General features: G+C 43.6%; 1 protein-coding gene across 3 annotated transcripts in view; it reads left to right on the top strand.

The window, feature by feature from the left end:
• ZMYM2 (zinc finger MYM-type containing 2) overlaps window positions 1-13,804 on the top strand; it is an 851,515-nt gene that overhangs the window by 409,336 nt on the left and 428,375 nt on the right. For all 3 annotated transcript variants that reach the window (XM_069202286.1, XM_069202285.1, XM_069202287.1), the window contains exon 11: window positions 2,690-2,855. In XM_069202286.1, coding sequence (XP_069058387.1) covers window positions 2,690-2,855 — 166 coding nt within the window. The remainder of the gene's footprint in view (window positions 1-2,689; window positions 2,856-13,804) is intronic.

The raw sequence follows: 13,804 nt of genomic DNA, 5'->3' as shown, positions 1-13,804 counted from the left end.
GCGTTGACAAACTTTGCTTCCCTCCCACCTCTCCAGGGTCTCGTGGGTCCTCTAGGGTTGATGCAGAAATTCCTAAACCACCATCCTTGATGTTAAAATCATTTGCATCAAGGTTAGAGGCAAGAGGGCTGTTGTCTGTGTAGTAGAGTGGGAGAGGTGTTTGCTTACTCCAAGAGACACACATCGAGACAAAATATGAGCATAGATTGAAATCCCGCTGGTTCCCTCACCAGTTTTGTTCCTCTGGGTCTGCGAAAAGGGAAGGAGTGGTCATACTGTTTCCTGAAATTTCAGAGGGGAAGTGAGCAGCAAGATAGTTGAAATAACAAGGCAATTTCTGGCATCTCTCATTAAGATGGGCATTCAGTACCTTATGATAGCAACCGTTATTTCCCCCAACGAGATTGTAACTTTTGCACTTGCAGAGGTCTTACAGACTCAGGAGGCAGCTATACTTACGGGGAGCAATCTGAATCTGGCAATAACTTTGATGGGTCTGGCCAACACTTTAGCCAGACGGGGCCTTCTTTTGCAGGGGCGTGACTTGGCTCCGGTGGTGCGGCTTAGGGGACCTTTGGAGACTTAGCACCCCAGCCTCACAGACTACACCTTCTACTCTGCAACACACACCATTTTGTGCACATATAGACTACTTTCTGGCCACTCCTATGCTACTCTGACAAGTCCAGTATGTACATATAGATCCCATGTCATTATCGGACCATGCCCTGATATCTGTTGTCCTGGAGGGACAGTGGAGGGGAGTGTCCCCTCCACGAGCTGAGGAAGAGCAAGTGGCTCAATACGTGGAGGTTGCAGATCAGTATTATCAAACAAGCAGGCAGTATCCAGGCCATCAATGCAGCATTCTGTGGCTACCTGCGGAATAGCACTGAAATTATTTGGTGCTTAGGTTCTCACGCCCATCACGTGTATCTCAGCCACCACATTAAATATGCTCACATTCTTTCCAATGAGTCTTTTAAATTACCTCAGAGAAGCTGATCCTCCAAATATCGTAGCCCCACCCCTTGTCACAAAGCTGAGTCATGCACCTTGCAGAGCCCTGATGCCCGCCCTCTTTAGAGATTCGTTTTCCAGCTCTCTGATGCTCTGATTGAGGCCGATGTTTAAGCTCTGTGCCGGGTGCCTCCAATAGCCAACATATCCTGGCCTGTTTCAGGACTTTGGTGCTGTGCTGCTGCTTGGTACCACACAGGCCTATTTTCAAGCCACAGCCGCTCGAGCTTGCAGGTAGCAGGCACAGCCCTAAAGTCTCTCCCTGAGTGTGATTTCAGACAGCGCAAGGTAGGAGGTGCAGTAAGGCGTGATGACCCACTGTCCTTCAGGCGCTAATTCTCACACAAATGGCATTACAGATAAAATATACGTTATAAATATGCAAAATGTAAACTATTGTGCTAGTTTGTTGAAGGCATTCCATGGCCTTGTTGGTGAAGCCACACGGTCGCAAGCTACTCCAATGGGGTTGGCAGGCCACCAGTAGCTCGCAATCAGCCGGGTGGAGACACCTGATGTAGACAGATCCTTCAATACACACATCCCGTGCTTCCCAGCGTATGTTCCCCTGGACTCACCTAATCAGTAAACATATCTGCTGAAATCCCTAAGAGGTTGACAAATGGCTTTAGTATTAGGACAGGCGCATCAAGATTATACTGCTTGGCTCCACAAACTGTGGTACTTATTAGGCATGGAAAAACTGATGCTGTCTGCGTAGCATTAACGAGATAATTACCAGGAGGTAAGGGCCCCTTTTATCAATAATCTTTCCTATAAATTTAATGAGCTGACCTGCCTCAAGTATCTCAAATTACTACACTTCCTTCCCCCTCCACGGGTCGACCCAAAGGATGCAGGTTAACAGAACTGGGTGTAGTGGGTAGACTTCAGCATGAAGAATTCCGACCTCTGTTTTCTTGGATAAAAATGGCGATGACATTTCAACTAACATCATAGCATTAGTGTGTGAGGTGCGGCTTTTTATGTGGGAGGGTTCCAGGGTTGATTTGAATATTGTACTATGCACTTGCTGCCGGCCTCGGGGTTGTAGCAACAGAGCTGTCTTTTTTTCATTCCCATTCCTATCCAAACTAACAAAACATCTATAACAATCAGAAATGTATCATGCTTCAGGAACATCAGTAAGGACCTTGTACCGACATGTATGGTAGATTTCAAGTAGAAAGTTCTTAAACCAGAACCTTAGAGGCCAGCATGACCCTAGGGAAAATAGCCAACCCCAAGACACTTTACTCAGACTTGAACCATACACTACCCATGTGTCCCTATATTATCTTACCCACCCTGCTCCGTTTTATTACCTATCATTAATCTGGGTATGTATTTGTATTGTCCTCTGTAAACGTTTAAATTACTGGGTTGCTTTGCAAGACAGTTGTCGAAAGATATTGAAATAAACACCTATTATTTGGCTGCAGTGTAATGCCACCATGTAAGTGCCTTGTACAAAGTATCCTTGTTAGTGGCTCTAGGGCTGCTACAAAAATATTATTCCATCAGTGTAAAGTTGTCTGACTGAATCCCACACGTTGATGCTTGGCTGTTCTAACTATTGTAAGATAGCTGCAACACAAATTAGGATAAAGAATGATAATTAAGTGAGCATTCTGTGCCATACGTTCTGAACCTGTCCATTTGCATTTAGGCTGCAAGATGTGATTGCTGTAGAACACAAGGAACGCTCAAAGAAAAAGTACAGTGGCGAGGAGAAATGAAGCATTTCTGTGATCAGCATTGCTTACTCCGTTTCTACTGCCAGCAAAATGAACCAAATATGTTGACACAGAAGGGACCTGAAAATATGCACTATGGTATGTGATTCATATTATATAGAAGTTGCTTTCTATGTAATATGTATTTTATTTCTCTCTGTAATAAAGTATATTTTTGATTGAGTGCTGCATCATAAGATAAAGATATTAAATGGTTTGGGCTAAGGTAGAATTGAGAAAAATAAAAATTATTTGAGACAAAATTTAGAGTATTGCCTGGTCCTAATCTTGGGGTCCGTAGGTTCAAAAATTCATGGTGGTCAGGATGTGGCCAGATACTCGATGGCCTTGATACTACTGATTTCCTGGAAAGGGTGGTTGGAACATTTTTTTTTTCAAACCATCTTTATTAAAGTTTTACAATATCAACCGCAGCAGCTTCCATGTCATAGTATGCAACTGTAAGAGTACAGATTGAGCGTTGGTTTGCAAATGTGTCAGTGACAATATGGAGAACAGGAGCTTGATGGCATATTATTCCAACAAACTGTATACGAAAACATGAGGCAGTAACCTTATCTCTCCAAATACAGTATAAAGATGCCCGCAGTTCTCCACTGCAGGGCTCGGCTGTTCGGTCCTCCTCCAGGAGCCATGGCCTGTGGCACGAACGGGTCAACGGAGTCATGCTCCCATTCTGATTTGTCTGCCCTAGGGGTTGGAGAAAGCCATATCAAGTTGGGAGAGTTGCTACAATCGCGAGGGACGTTGTAGTGTCAGAGCCCTCCTCTCTGTTAGGGGTGCCCTGGAGAGTGGACAGTAGCTTTACCCATGCAGGTGCAATGAGTCTCCTCCTCAGACCTCTTCTCGTCCAAGTGCTTCTCGTCCACTATGTCCCATAGTTACGTCGCCACTCACCAGTGCTCCATGGCTGTGAGTACAGATGCTTTCCACTACATCGCTGTCAGTCGTCAAACCGTCACCCACACCAAGTAAATAAAGTGGTTTGTGGCATGGCCAACCCTTTGGTGCTTTTAGAGAACAAGCAGACAGTTATCCTCTCCATCCATATCTGGGCAGTCCGTTACACCGGTTATGGCTCGACCGTCACAGCACTCTATCTTCAGACAGCGTGCTAGGCCTCTGCGTCTCAATCAGGGGCACTGCTCTTTGCGTGAGGCCACTCTCTGGCTTAAAGGAGAATCTTCAGGCTAATGGGCTCAGTCTATTCATCAAGCAACGATGGAGGCAATGATGCTGGATCTGTGGCAGATGTTAGGGGTTCCCAAGCGGAGCTCTATCTAGTGAAAGATGTCTGTCATGTTTCCCGCCTTACCATGCGCACGCAATTTGATTGTTAAGGGTATGGTGTAACGGTTAAAATGATTTGTCACTCTGGGCCGAATCGAGAAGCAAGTGAATTGAAAAAGCCTACTGCGAGTGACTGTTAAGATCCAAGCTTGTGGAGGTATGTAACCTTACTTTGCATCTTGTGAAAAATGGATCTTCAACTAAATTCTGGCTAGAGACTACCGGGGGCAATTTTTGTTTTCCTCTTGGTCAGTACTACTCAGCATCCATTTTAACCTGTCCCTGTGAGGAGGTTTCCACCCAGACACTGACACAATCTGACTTTTTTGGTGAATATTATGTACCTTTTAAATTCACATTTTTACTTCTAATTCTTTAATAGCACTATTTTTATCACCACAAACCTGCACATTATTTTTTGCACATGCTATGCTGTCTAGTCCCTAAGCTTGTTTTGCCGTTGAGTGCTTCCTAAAAAATGCTGTATAGTTTTGTTGTTGTTGTATTATTAAAATAAATGGTGCATGCTTTTTCTTTTTTTTAATGTGTGTGCAATGTATTGTCCCTTTCTGTGCTTTTGTTATTGTCTTGAAATAATCGAATAAAACCTATTGAAAGAAAGATTAAAAAAAAAAATGGTATCCCACTTGTGGTGCTAGGACCAGTGGCCGCAACACAAAACACTCTAAAGCGCAGTGTGGAGACATAACATTTCTGCAAGGAAATCAGTGCTTCTGTTTTCTTTTCTTTTTCTTCTTTTTTTTTTAAAACAATGAGTAGCAGTTAAAATTGACCTAAATTCAACCACCATCCATTAAACCTACCAAACACACCCATTTTCCTCACATTTTTGTGAGTGAAAGTTCTAGAAGCTGTGGTGATCCACAAATTTCTCACTAACCAGTGTTCCCATACTTCTCCCGATAAAACTGGTACTGTGCTTGTGTGGATGTGCCTAGCACCTGTGATACAAACCACCCCAAAACAGGACTTGGAGCAATCAAAAAATCTCTGATGAAAATGACCTGGTTTGGCATTGTGGGTAACTGGGGATTTTGGGCCCTGTCTCTCCTGCCACTCAGGGTTTTTTTTTTTAAACCCAAAATCCCTTGCAAACTTGGCTAAAAAAAACTCCTCACATTTCTCCGCAGGAAAGTTTGGGATGTGCAGGGATTCGCAAATTTCCCTTCCGCTCAGCGTTCCCACGAACCCTTTTAGTTTATTGTTTAATGTGGGTAGCTGTGGACTTTGGGCTTTAGCTCAGTTGCCATCTAGGAAAATCTTCTAAATATAGACGTTTATTATGGGGAGTCCGGGTGGTGTGACATGCATGGATCTTTTTTTTTTTTTTAAACCCTGAAGCCTTTGCAAACCTCAAACTTCGGTTAAACACATGTAGCGCCTGTGATAGGACTGATCAAAGCAGGGATCATGCAAACCAGGAACCATCATAGTATGGCCCCTAGTTTGATCAATTTGTCATGGGTGCTAGGCACACCCACAAGTTGGGAGAAGTGTAGGAATGCTGGGGATTAGGAATCTTGCAGATCCCCTCAGATTCTGGATATTACCCACACAGTAATGTGAGGAAAATACATGTTTTAGGCAAAGGTGAAAAAGGGTTACTGGAAAGGTCAAATTGTAAATGCTATCATCAGATTTGACATAATCACACAAATCATTGTTAATAAGATAAGTTAATAGGAATCTCAAAATCTTGAACCTTTTATTCACAGCTCATGAGGTGTCAAGCCACTCACACACCTTTTAAGTGCCACATACAAAAACCGTTTACACTGGCAACTACAGGCCCAACTCAGTACAACACTCAAATTAACAAACCGCACAAATAAATGGTCCTTCAGTTTAATAAGCCAGAAGGGCTCTTACTCACCCAGACGTCAAAAAACGTACTAACTTACACTACACACTGCCAGCCAGCTGCCATTAGAGAAATATTGCCAGCCAACTGCCCCCCCACACACATCAGCCAATTGCTATTGCACGAGTACTGCAAATCAACCATTGTACGCACACTCTCTGCTAGTCAACTACCACAAGAGACCACCAACTCACTTCCACTACACATACCCTACCAGCCAACTGCCACTACACACAGACACTGTCAAGCAACTACCACTACACACACAGACATTAGCAGCACTTGTGCCCCCTTCCCCACAGCCTGCCTACCACCACCACTACATACACACACCCAAACAACCACCACACAAATATCACAATCAAGCTCCATGCCACTTTGAATTCTAAAACGCTCCCAAAATGGGTATCTTACATACACAAAACACCTGCAGAAATAAATTAACCATCCAACTAAAGACCGTGTGTTATTTTCATTTTTTTTAAATTCAAAATTACCAACATATCAATAGAAAATGATAACCAACTGTGTTTGCATGCACAAGAGGTAGTACTAAAATACCTCAAACAATTAGGTAACTGGTGTCAAAAAATGCAATATTTGACAATACAGACCATAGTTTTCTGTTGCCCTTTATTCTTATAGTTGCTCCCAATACTTCACTTCACTTCATTAGTTAACATGTGAGCACACAAAGGCCATGGTGGTCAGAAGGACACTCAGGACAGTGCAGTTGACTCTCCCAGTGTATTCCTTTTGTACACTGACTCTAAATTTCTATCATAGAAAGTTTTGGGTGTTGGAGGAATGTATTCACAAACATGGTGATCCTTCAATCTAGCCACATCCTCAGTCACTCTGACTCTTGGAACAGTTGCTTCCTTTACTGCAACAAGGCTGTCTATAACAGACTTCTGAAACTGTGCAAAGGTCATCTTGGTATCTGGAGAACATTATTGGAAAACAACATAATCATTGAATGATACTAAATAAAACAAATACATGGCCAACTTCTTGACCCAGACATTTGAGCAGCATTATAAGGCTGCAACCTTTGATGTGCTCTATCTACACCTCCCATGTGCTTGTTGTAGACTAAAATGTACAGTGGCTTGTGTGCTTCTGCTACCTGACCCCAAACAGTCAAGGGTGATGTGTTTCCACCGTGAATTGAAGAATTCCTAACTTTGTACAACCTGAAGCAATACGCATATCCTGTGGCACTTTCACAGACAGACTTTGAAATGTGACCCGAGACTCCTCCACAGCTGTATTGTGACCTGGAACATACATTTTTGAGAAACATTCTTTTCAGTGGTCAAGGACGGGCTGAATCATGAGGAGCAGGTCACAGTCATGGGGATAATCTTGCAGTGCTTTAGCATTGTGCACAAAATGCAGCATCCGCTACAGAAGCAAATACTGATCTCTGCTCATGGTAACTAGAAGAATACTTAGCAGCGAGAGATCAGTACACCAATATAAAGAAAACATTGGCTTTCTATGTAATCCATTAACAAATTCTAGAACTGCTTTATCTCATGGAAATTTGTGAGAGTCCACCAGTTAGCTCTAACATGAGTCCTAAGTGTGGTACTGTTGTCCCTCAAAAACTGCAAGCAAGTTGGCCTACTCTCAATATCATTGCTCTGTCCTTCATTTCAGCTCTCCATTGCGGGTTGAGGCTGCACAGCGGTGCACTGGATGGCACCATGAAGGGCCCCTCTTGCTGGTGAAGGGCCTAGAGTCAAAGGGGGCTAGACTCTAGGTGTGATTTGTGGTGCCAGTGGCTGCCAAGCAAGCTTCTGGGGAAATATGATGGCTGTCAAACTGGGATCAAGTGGCTTTGGTCAGAGGTGAGAGTTCAGAAGTCTCTGGTTATTGAGAGGATCTCGGGAAGGGCATGGGGAAGATGGGAGCAGTCCATGGGGCGGGAGTGCCTGGCTGACAGACCTACTACATGGAGACGCCCATCGAGAATATTGGAGACTGAGTGCTCAGCCCCAACATGCCCCATTCGGGCTAATGTTGAGAAATGTGAGCATTCGGCCCTTTAGTAAAGCGAGCAGAGGAGGCCTTATTGTCAGCACTCTAGAAGGCCCTCAACCAAGCAGCCACCCTAAAAGCAGAACAAGCAACAGAATAGGGAGAGATCAGGGGACAGATCTATAGGGCCTCCCATAGGATCGGATGGTGTAACCCCCGAGGAGGGGATTTGTGAGGTGTGCTGGTGGTGGGACATCATCCCCTCAGATGCCACTGAAGAGAGACGCGAGGCATCCCCAACTCCCTCATAGTCAAGTGCTAGGCGTACCTGGCATGTAAGAATTTCATGTGCAACAAAAGCTTAAATTCACGACGTTGATCCAGTTACGTCCTTGCCAAAAAAAAAAAAATGTCCGACGCAGTATGTTAAACTATCTGCGCTTGAGCTCTTGATTAGTGATCTTGCAGGATGGCCACAAAATACATAAGTATACCGACTAACAAAGAGTTGAAGGCCTGCCAGGAGTTAAAACTAATCATTAATTAATCATTTACAGACGACATGACTGCCCTGAACAATGACCTCAGTAAAGAAATAATGGACATTAAGGACATTTTCAGAGCATTTGATCAAAGACTTAAAAATACAGAAGCTCAACTGAAAACGTTATCCGAAGCAAACCAGCTGACTACTATCTCAATCTGCACAAGAAGAAATTAATGAAATGGCTCACCGCCAAACGCGAAGCTCTGAAAAACAGATCAAGACACAGTCCTCATCAATAACCGAGCTGAAGGTACTGAAGGAACAAATAATCTGGAGTGCCTCTCTGATTTGTTTCGAGCTCTGCTGTGTTAGGACATAAGTAACCTCATAGTTGTTGATCCAGCTTAGTGAGTGGGCAAAAGAGGGTCTGAAACGAACACGTTCACAAAAGACAGAGTTGTAAAACTCGTGTGTTATGGCCAGAGTGAGGAGGCGTTAGTGTCAGTTTCGAGGCAGCAAGGTGTCCCTGTTTCAGGCAGCTGTGTTGCAGCATCATAAATATTTTGTGGAAGAAACATAAGAGCTGACCAGCAAGCAGATGAAAGTTTGATCGTTCTTTCCATGCAACCTGCTGTTCAAATGGAACGGCAGAGAGACAACGAACCAGTCGCCAAGAGCGGGCAGGGAGAAGGAGATGAGGAGGCTTTAGATGCAGAGGGACCATGATTGTTCCAGAAGGATCCCCAAGTGAGAAAACGGCAAACGCTGATTCCCAGACCGCAGAGGCAAACTGACATGGAAATGAAGGCAAACGAGCCTAGAACCAAAGCAAAGTGTATTACTCGCAGTTAACTTTAGCGAGCTGTACCTCAGGAGAGGTGGTCATGCAGTAATGGATAACTTCCGGACAATGAGAGGCTGCTCTCTGAAGGAGCAGGGGTGGCTGGCAAGGAAGCCTTAGTGACGCTGGAGTGTACGAGAAGGGCAAAGCCTAGCTCTGATGGTTGTGGGCAAAGGAGGGCCTAGGAGGGTACCCTGGAGCTCAAGATTAGTTCACACTGGGATAAGCCCTGACACGTTAGCACCACTACAGAGACCATTTACTTAGAAACTCTTGGGTTCAACATCTTTCATACAAATTTACTTGTTTGATTTGTTTCGTTATGGAGTAATACTTTTTCTTTTCGCAGGTTTGGGGTACTACAGTTACACATACTCCTCACTGCAAGTGAAATGAAAGGCACTCATATGGGGGTATAACGTTGCAGGCCCTTAAACGTTCAAACTATTATCACTGCATTTCTAGGGCCTTACCTCCTCTAATAAGAAGAAAAGCTATTTAGTTATCCCATACAGGCGGATCTGGATATAATCTTTATCCAAGCAACCCATAGAAGTGCTGACGCAAATTGTTTGATACCTCGATTCTGTCCCCATTAATTTTGAGTGTCTGCAAAATCGAAATCAACAGAGGTGACAATCTTCTGTAGGGGAAGTAATATGGTGTAGGACCCCACACTTCTCAGACACTTAAAGGGCTGCTTTACCACCCTCATTCTTCAGCAACAAGGGGAGCAGAATACATTTTTGAATATTTTTGGATCCATACACATAAGGATGATTTTCTCACCTGCATGTTTGGGGGTCTAATTGGCAAGCGACTAGTATGCTAATTATGGATGGAGATCTCAGCTTGGTCAGCCCAAGGTCCCGCTTAAGAAAGCTGTGTTCAAGAGATTTTCAAAGACTAGGGTCTAACTTACACTTGTAGATATGCACAACCTGGGGAGAGGGATTATTCCTTATACTCATCAGTTCATAGGGCCAAAAGTCATATTGACTATCTGTTCCTTTCTAGTATCTGTATTGAACCACTCTAAGCTGGAGATCGAATGTCAAGGGATAAGGCTAGAGAGCAGATCTCCATACACATTGGTGCGCTTTTAAGTCGACTATTAGAGGAGTAGCCAGGGTGATCATTCAGGCAGTGCATCAAAATGATATTGGGACTGAACTTAAATGGCTCTGCCAACTACTTAAACTGGAAAAACAACACGATCTCTCCCTACACTTGAAGTTGCCAGAAACATTACCAAACCCATCTTAAAACTACAAGTGTCATGAAGTAGAAAAGCAGAACTAGCCCGCCTTAGATTTTAAACTATTCTATTAGAAGTGTTATAAGGGGGTCAGTCTCCCTGACATGAGACTCCGAGCACAAAGGACACAATTTTACATAGCAATGATCAGAACAGTTGGTGTTAGCCTAACGCTTGAGGAAAACAAAAAGGTACATGTTTGCCAAATTCTAAAAGTCTTTATATTTGGTTGAATAGATTGAATGCAAAAATGTCAAAACAATGGACAGCGGAAATTGATACACCAATAGAGGCACAGAAGAATCCTGCCTGCCCAGGAGGCCATGAAACCTAATCAAGGCATTGGGATCTGCTGGCATTCTGGGTTCCTTTTAAAGGGATCATGCAAATGCACTGCTTGTCCTGCTGACAGCCTTGTTTATTTAATCTACCACTACTTTTGGGGTTACGACTTGGTGGGTGAAGTAGAGATGAAGTAATCTCTAAAGCAGGAAAAGACCCTGCCGATTGTAAGTCATATCGCTCAGTAGCCCTGTTAGATGCAGACGTAGTGGTTTTGAAGTCTTTGCATCAATAAGCAATCTATGACAGTAATTTCAATGTGCCTTTTCCTGGTGAGGTGGGGGTGAGGGGCCAAAAACCGAAAAACAAGAAAAACACCCTTACGAGAAGAGCAACCCTGGTGTCAGTGTTTTCCTTTGCACTTGGGAGGTTGTGTGTGTAATCCATACCATGAAATTTACTGTGTCCTAGTTACAGGCTGACCAGTGAAAATGTCGTTTTGGGCCTAGTCACTGGGGCAACTTGCCATTTCTATAGTCACACATGTTCCACTCGTACATTTTACGAACCTTACTTTGTGGGTAGCAAGGTGCACCTAGGGATGACATATTTAAAATTAGGTTTACCTGCCTGTTGAAAGGATGATTTTGACAGATCTGCCATGTTTTCAATGTCACTGTAGTGGATGGCACAATAGGGGCTGTAGTCCACAGGTGGCATTTAACTTTCGATGTCATGGGTGTACTCCTGCAGCATCTGCTATGGTCTTATAGGAAAATTAAGTGTGCAAACCAGGGTTTAAGCTAATTTGACATGCTTTAGGGATCGGAGCACGTATACTGTGCACTGGAAGGCAGTGTTCCAGCATTCAAGATGACCGGCAAGTGAGTCCCAAAAAAATGTAAAAAACTGGGAGTGACCACTTAAAAAGTGGTCTTTTGCTACAGTGAGTGCTGAACACATGGTGACAGGTGTTTCTTACTACTCTCTCTTGTTGGTCAGCTATCCACACATTCCAGACAGGCAATACTACCCGTTGACTGGATTCATGAGAACTCAACAATGGGGAGATAGTAACGGCCCTCACAGAAGACACTGATAATTGCTCTGGGTCTGTATTGTGTCACATCTCACTTTGGGAAGCCCTCTTGGCAGTGCTGAGGGTTAAAGCCAAAGATAGATTCTGCAAGGCTGGTGAAAATGCACGTTAGTTGGAGTGGCTCATGAGTACTCCTTCCACCATCCTGATGGAGGAAGAAATTAGACTGCAGATTAATCTATATAGCTCAAAAGGAACAGTCTTGTGAATAAGGGAAATATACTGCATAAAGACACAAAAAAGCAATGCAAAGTTGGAAACAAGACAGTTCGGCTTTTGACTTGGCTCACCACAAGTGAGAAGAAGGCCAACTGGGTCAAGGAAGTTATCAGTAGAGAAAAGATGAGTGTCCATGGACAGAAGCATAACCTAAGCCTTTGCTGATAACTATAGGGAACTATATACAGCAAGTGAAAGGAGAGAGCTCCATCATTTTATCATACCTGGTATGCCTGAAATTATTTTAGGGTGATCAAGAAGCCCAAAATAACGATATAACAGTTACTGAAGTAACAGACGCTATTCCGCAGCTACAGCGTTGAAAGGTTCTGAGACCTACTTGCCTACCAGCTGAACTCTTATGAGTTTAGACCCCATCTACTGGACATGTTGCAGGAGGCTTGAACAATGGAAGAGGGGCCCAGCGACCTCAGGCATACCGATATAGCAACCATACGAAAAAAGGGTAAAACTAAACCGTAAGCTCCCAATTACCTCCCTAAAGATGAAAATACTCATTAGAATTTTGACATATAGACAGACTCCTGACTGCAGCCTTGATTCATTTGGATCAACAACAACTTTATGTCCAGGAGGGCACAAGACTTAACCTCCGTAGACTTTACAGCTGGTTGGGCAGTATATGATACCTGCTAACAATTCTCTCACTGGGCACATAAAAGACATTTGATTCAGTTGACTAGCAATTTTGTATCCCTAGTCCTGGAGCACTTTACAGTCGTTCAGCATTTAGGGCCTGGATTCATATCCTGTATATTGTATCAACATTGATTGCAAATGGGATGACATCAGATACCTTCAATTTGGGGAGAGGCACTGGGCTGGGCAGCCCATTCTCCACACTCTTAACACTCTGATTGCATTGGAGATTGAACTCATAGCCTGTTTCATTACGTTCACTCCCTAAACTACTGGGTTCAAAAGGGAAAACAGTCCAAAGGATGCATTTTCACTCTACGTAGACTACATTCTTCTGTGCATGATAGAGAGACTCCGGAGGATGCTGAAGCTACTAGCAATTTTCTGGACTTCTGCTGAGTACTTTGGATAGCAGATCAATGGGACAGTGCCATAGTGCAGAGATTTCTAGGGACAGAAGTAATCCAAAATAAAGACATGTTTCTAGCCCTCAACTGTATGTTTTCAGGATGGATTTTAAAATGTAATGGAAACGTCAAATATCACTCCTTGGTTGGCCTGCCATCCTCAGGATGATAGCATTTCCTAGGTTATACCTAGTTGTGAATACAGCATACCTCATTTAAGACACGTTTAATGAGGGTTGAGCCAGAGATCCGCTCCCTGTTATGTGGTGGCCGTTCACTGCAAATTGCTTTGATTAAACTATACAGGACTGCAACTGTATTACTGGGTCACCCTGCTCATTGTCCTCAAAGGCAGAATGCATGCTCCAAGTGATCCTTCTATAGCTCATTGGGGGCGAGGGTGGGGGAAGGGGCTTTAAGATCAATAGAGGGATGACCATGCACATGGTGAAAATATGCGCTCATGAATACTTCCTTCACCCTCTTGACAGAGGAAGAAATTAGATATCATAAAATGACCCAAATAGCTTATAGGGACGAACTTGGAAATAAGAAAGGAATGCACTATATAGAAACACATATATGGGAAAGGGCATATCCATGCTTCCTCAAGCAA

The sequence above is a fragment of the Pleurodeles waltl genome, chromosome 8 (genome assembly GCF_031143425.1).
Source record: "Pleurodeles waltl isolate 20211129_DDA chromosome 8, aPleWal1.hap1.20221129, whole genome shotgun sequence".
Classification (NCBI taxonomy): domain Eukaryota; kingdom Metazoa; phylum Chordata; class Amphibia; order Caudata; family Salamandridae; genus Pleurodeles; species Pleurodeles waltl.
This window is presented reverse-complemented; position numbering and strand designations above follow the sequence as displayed.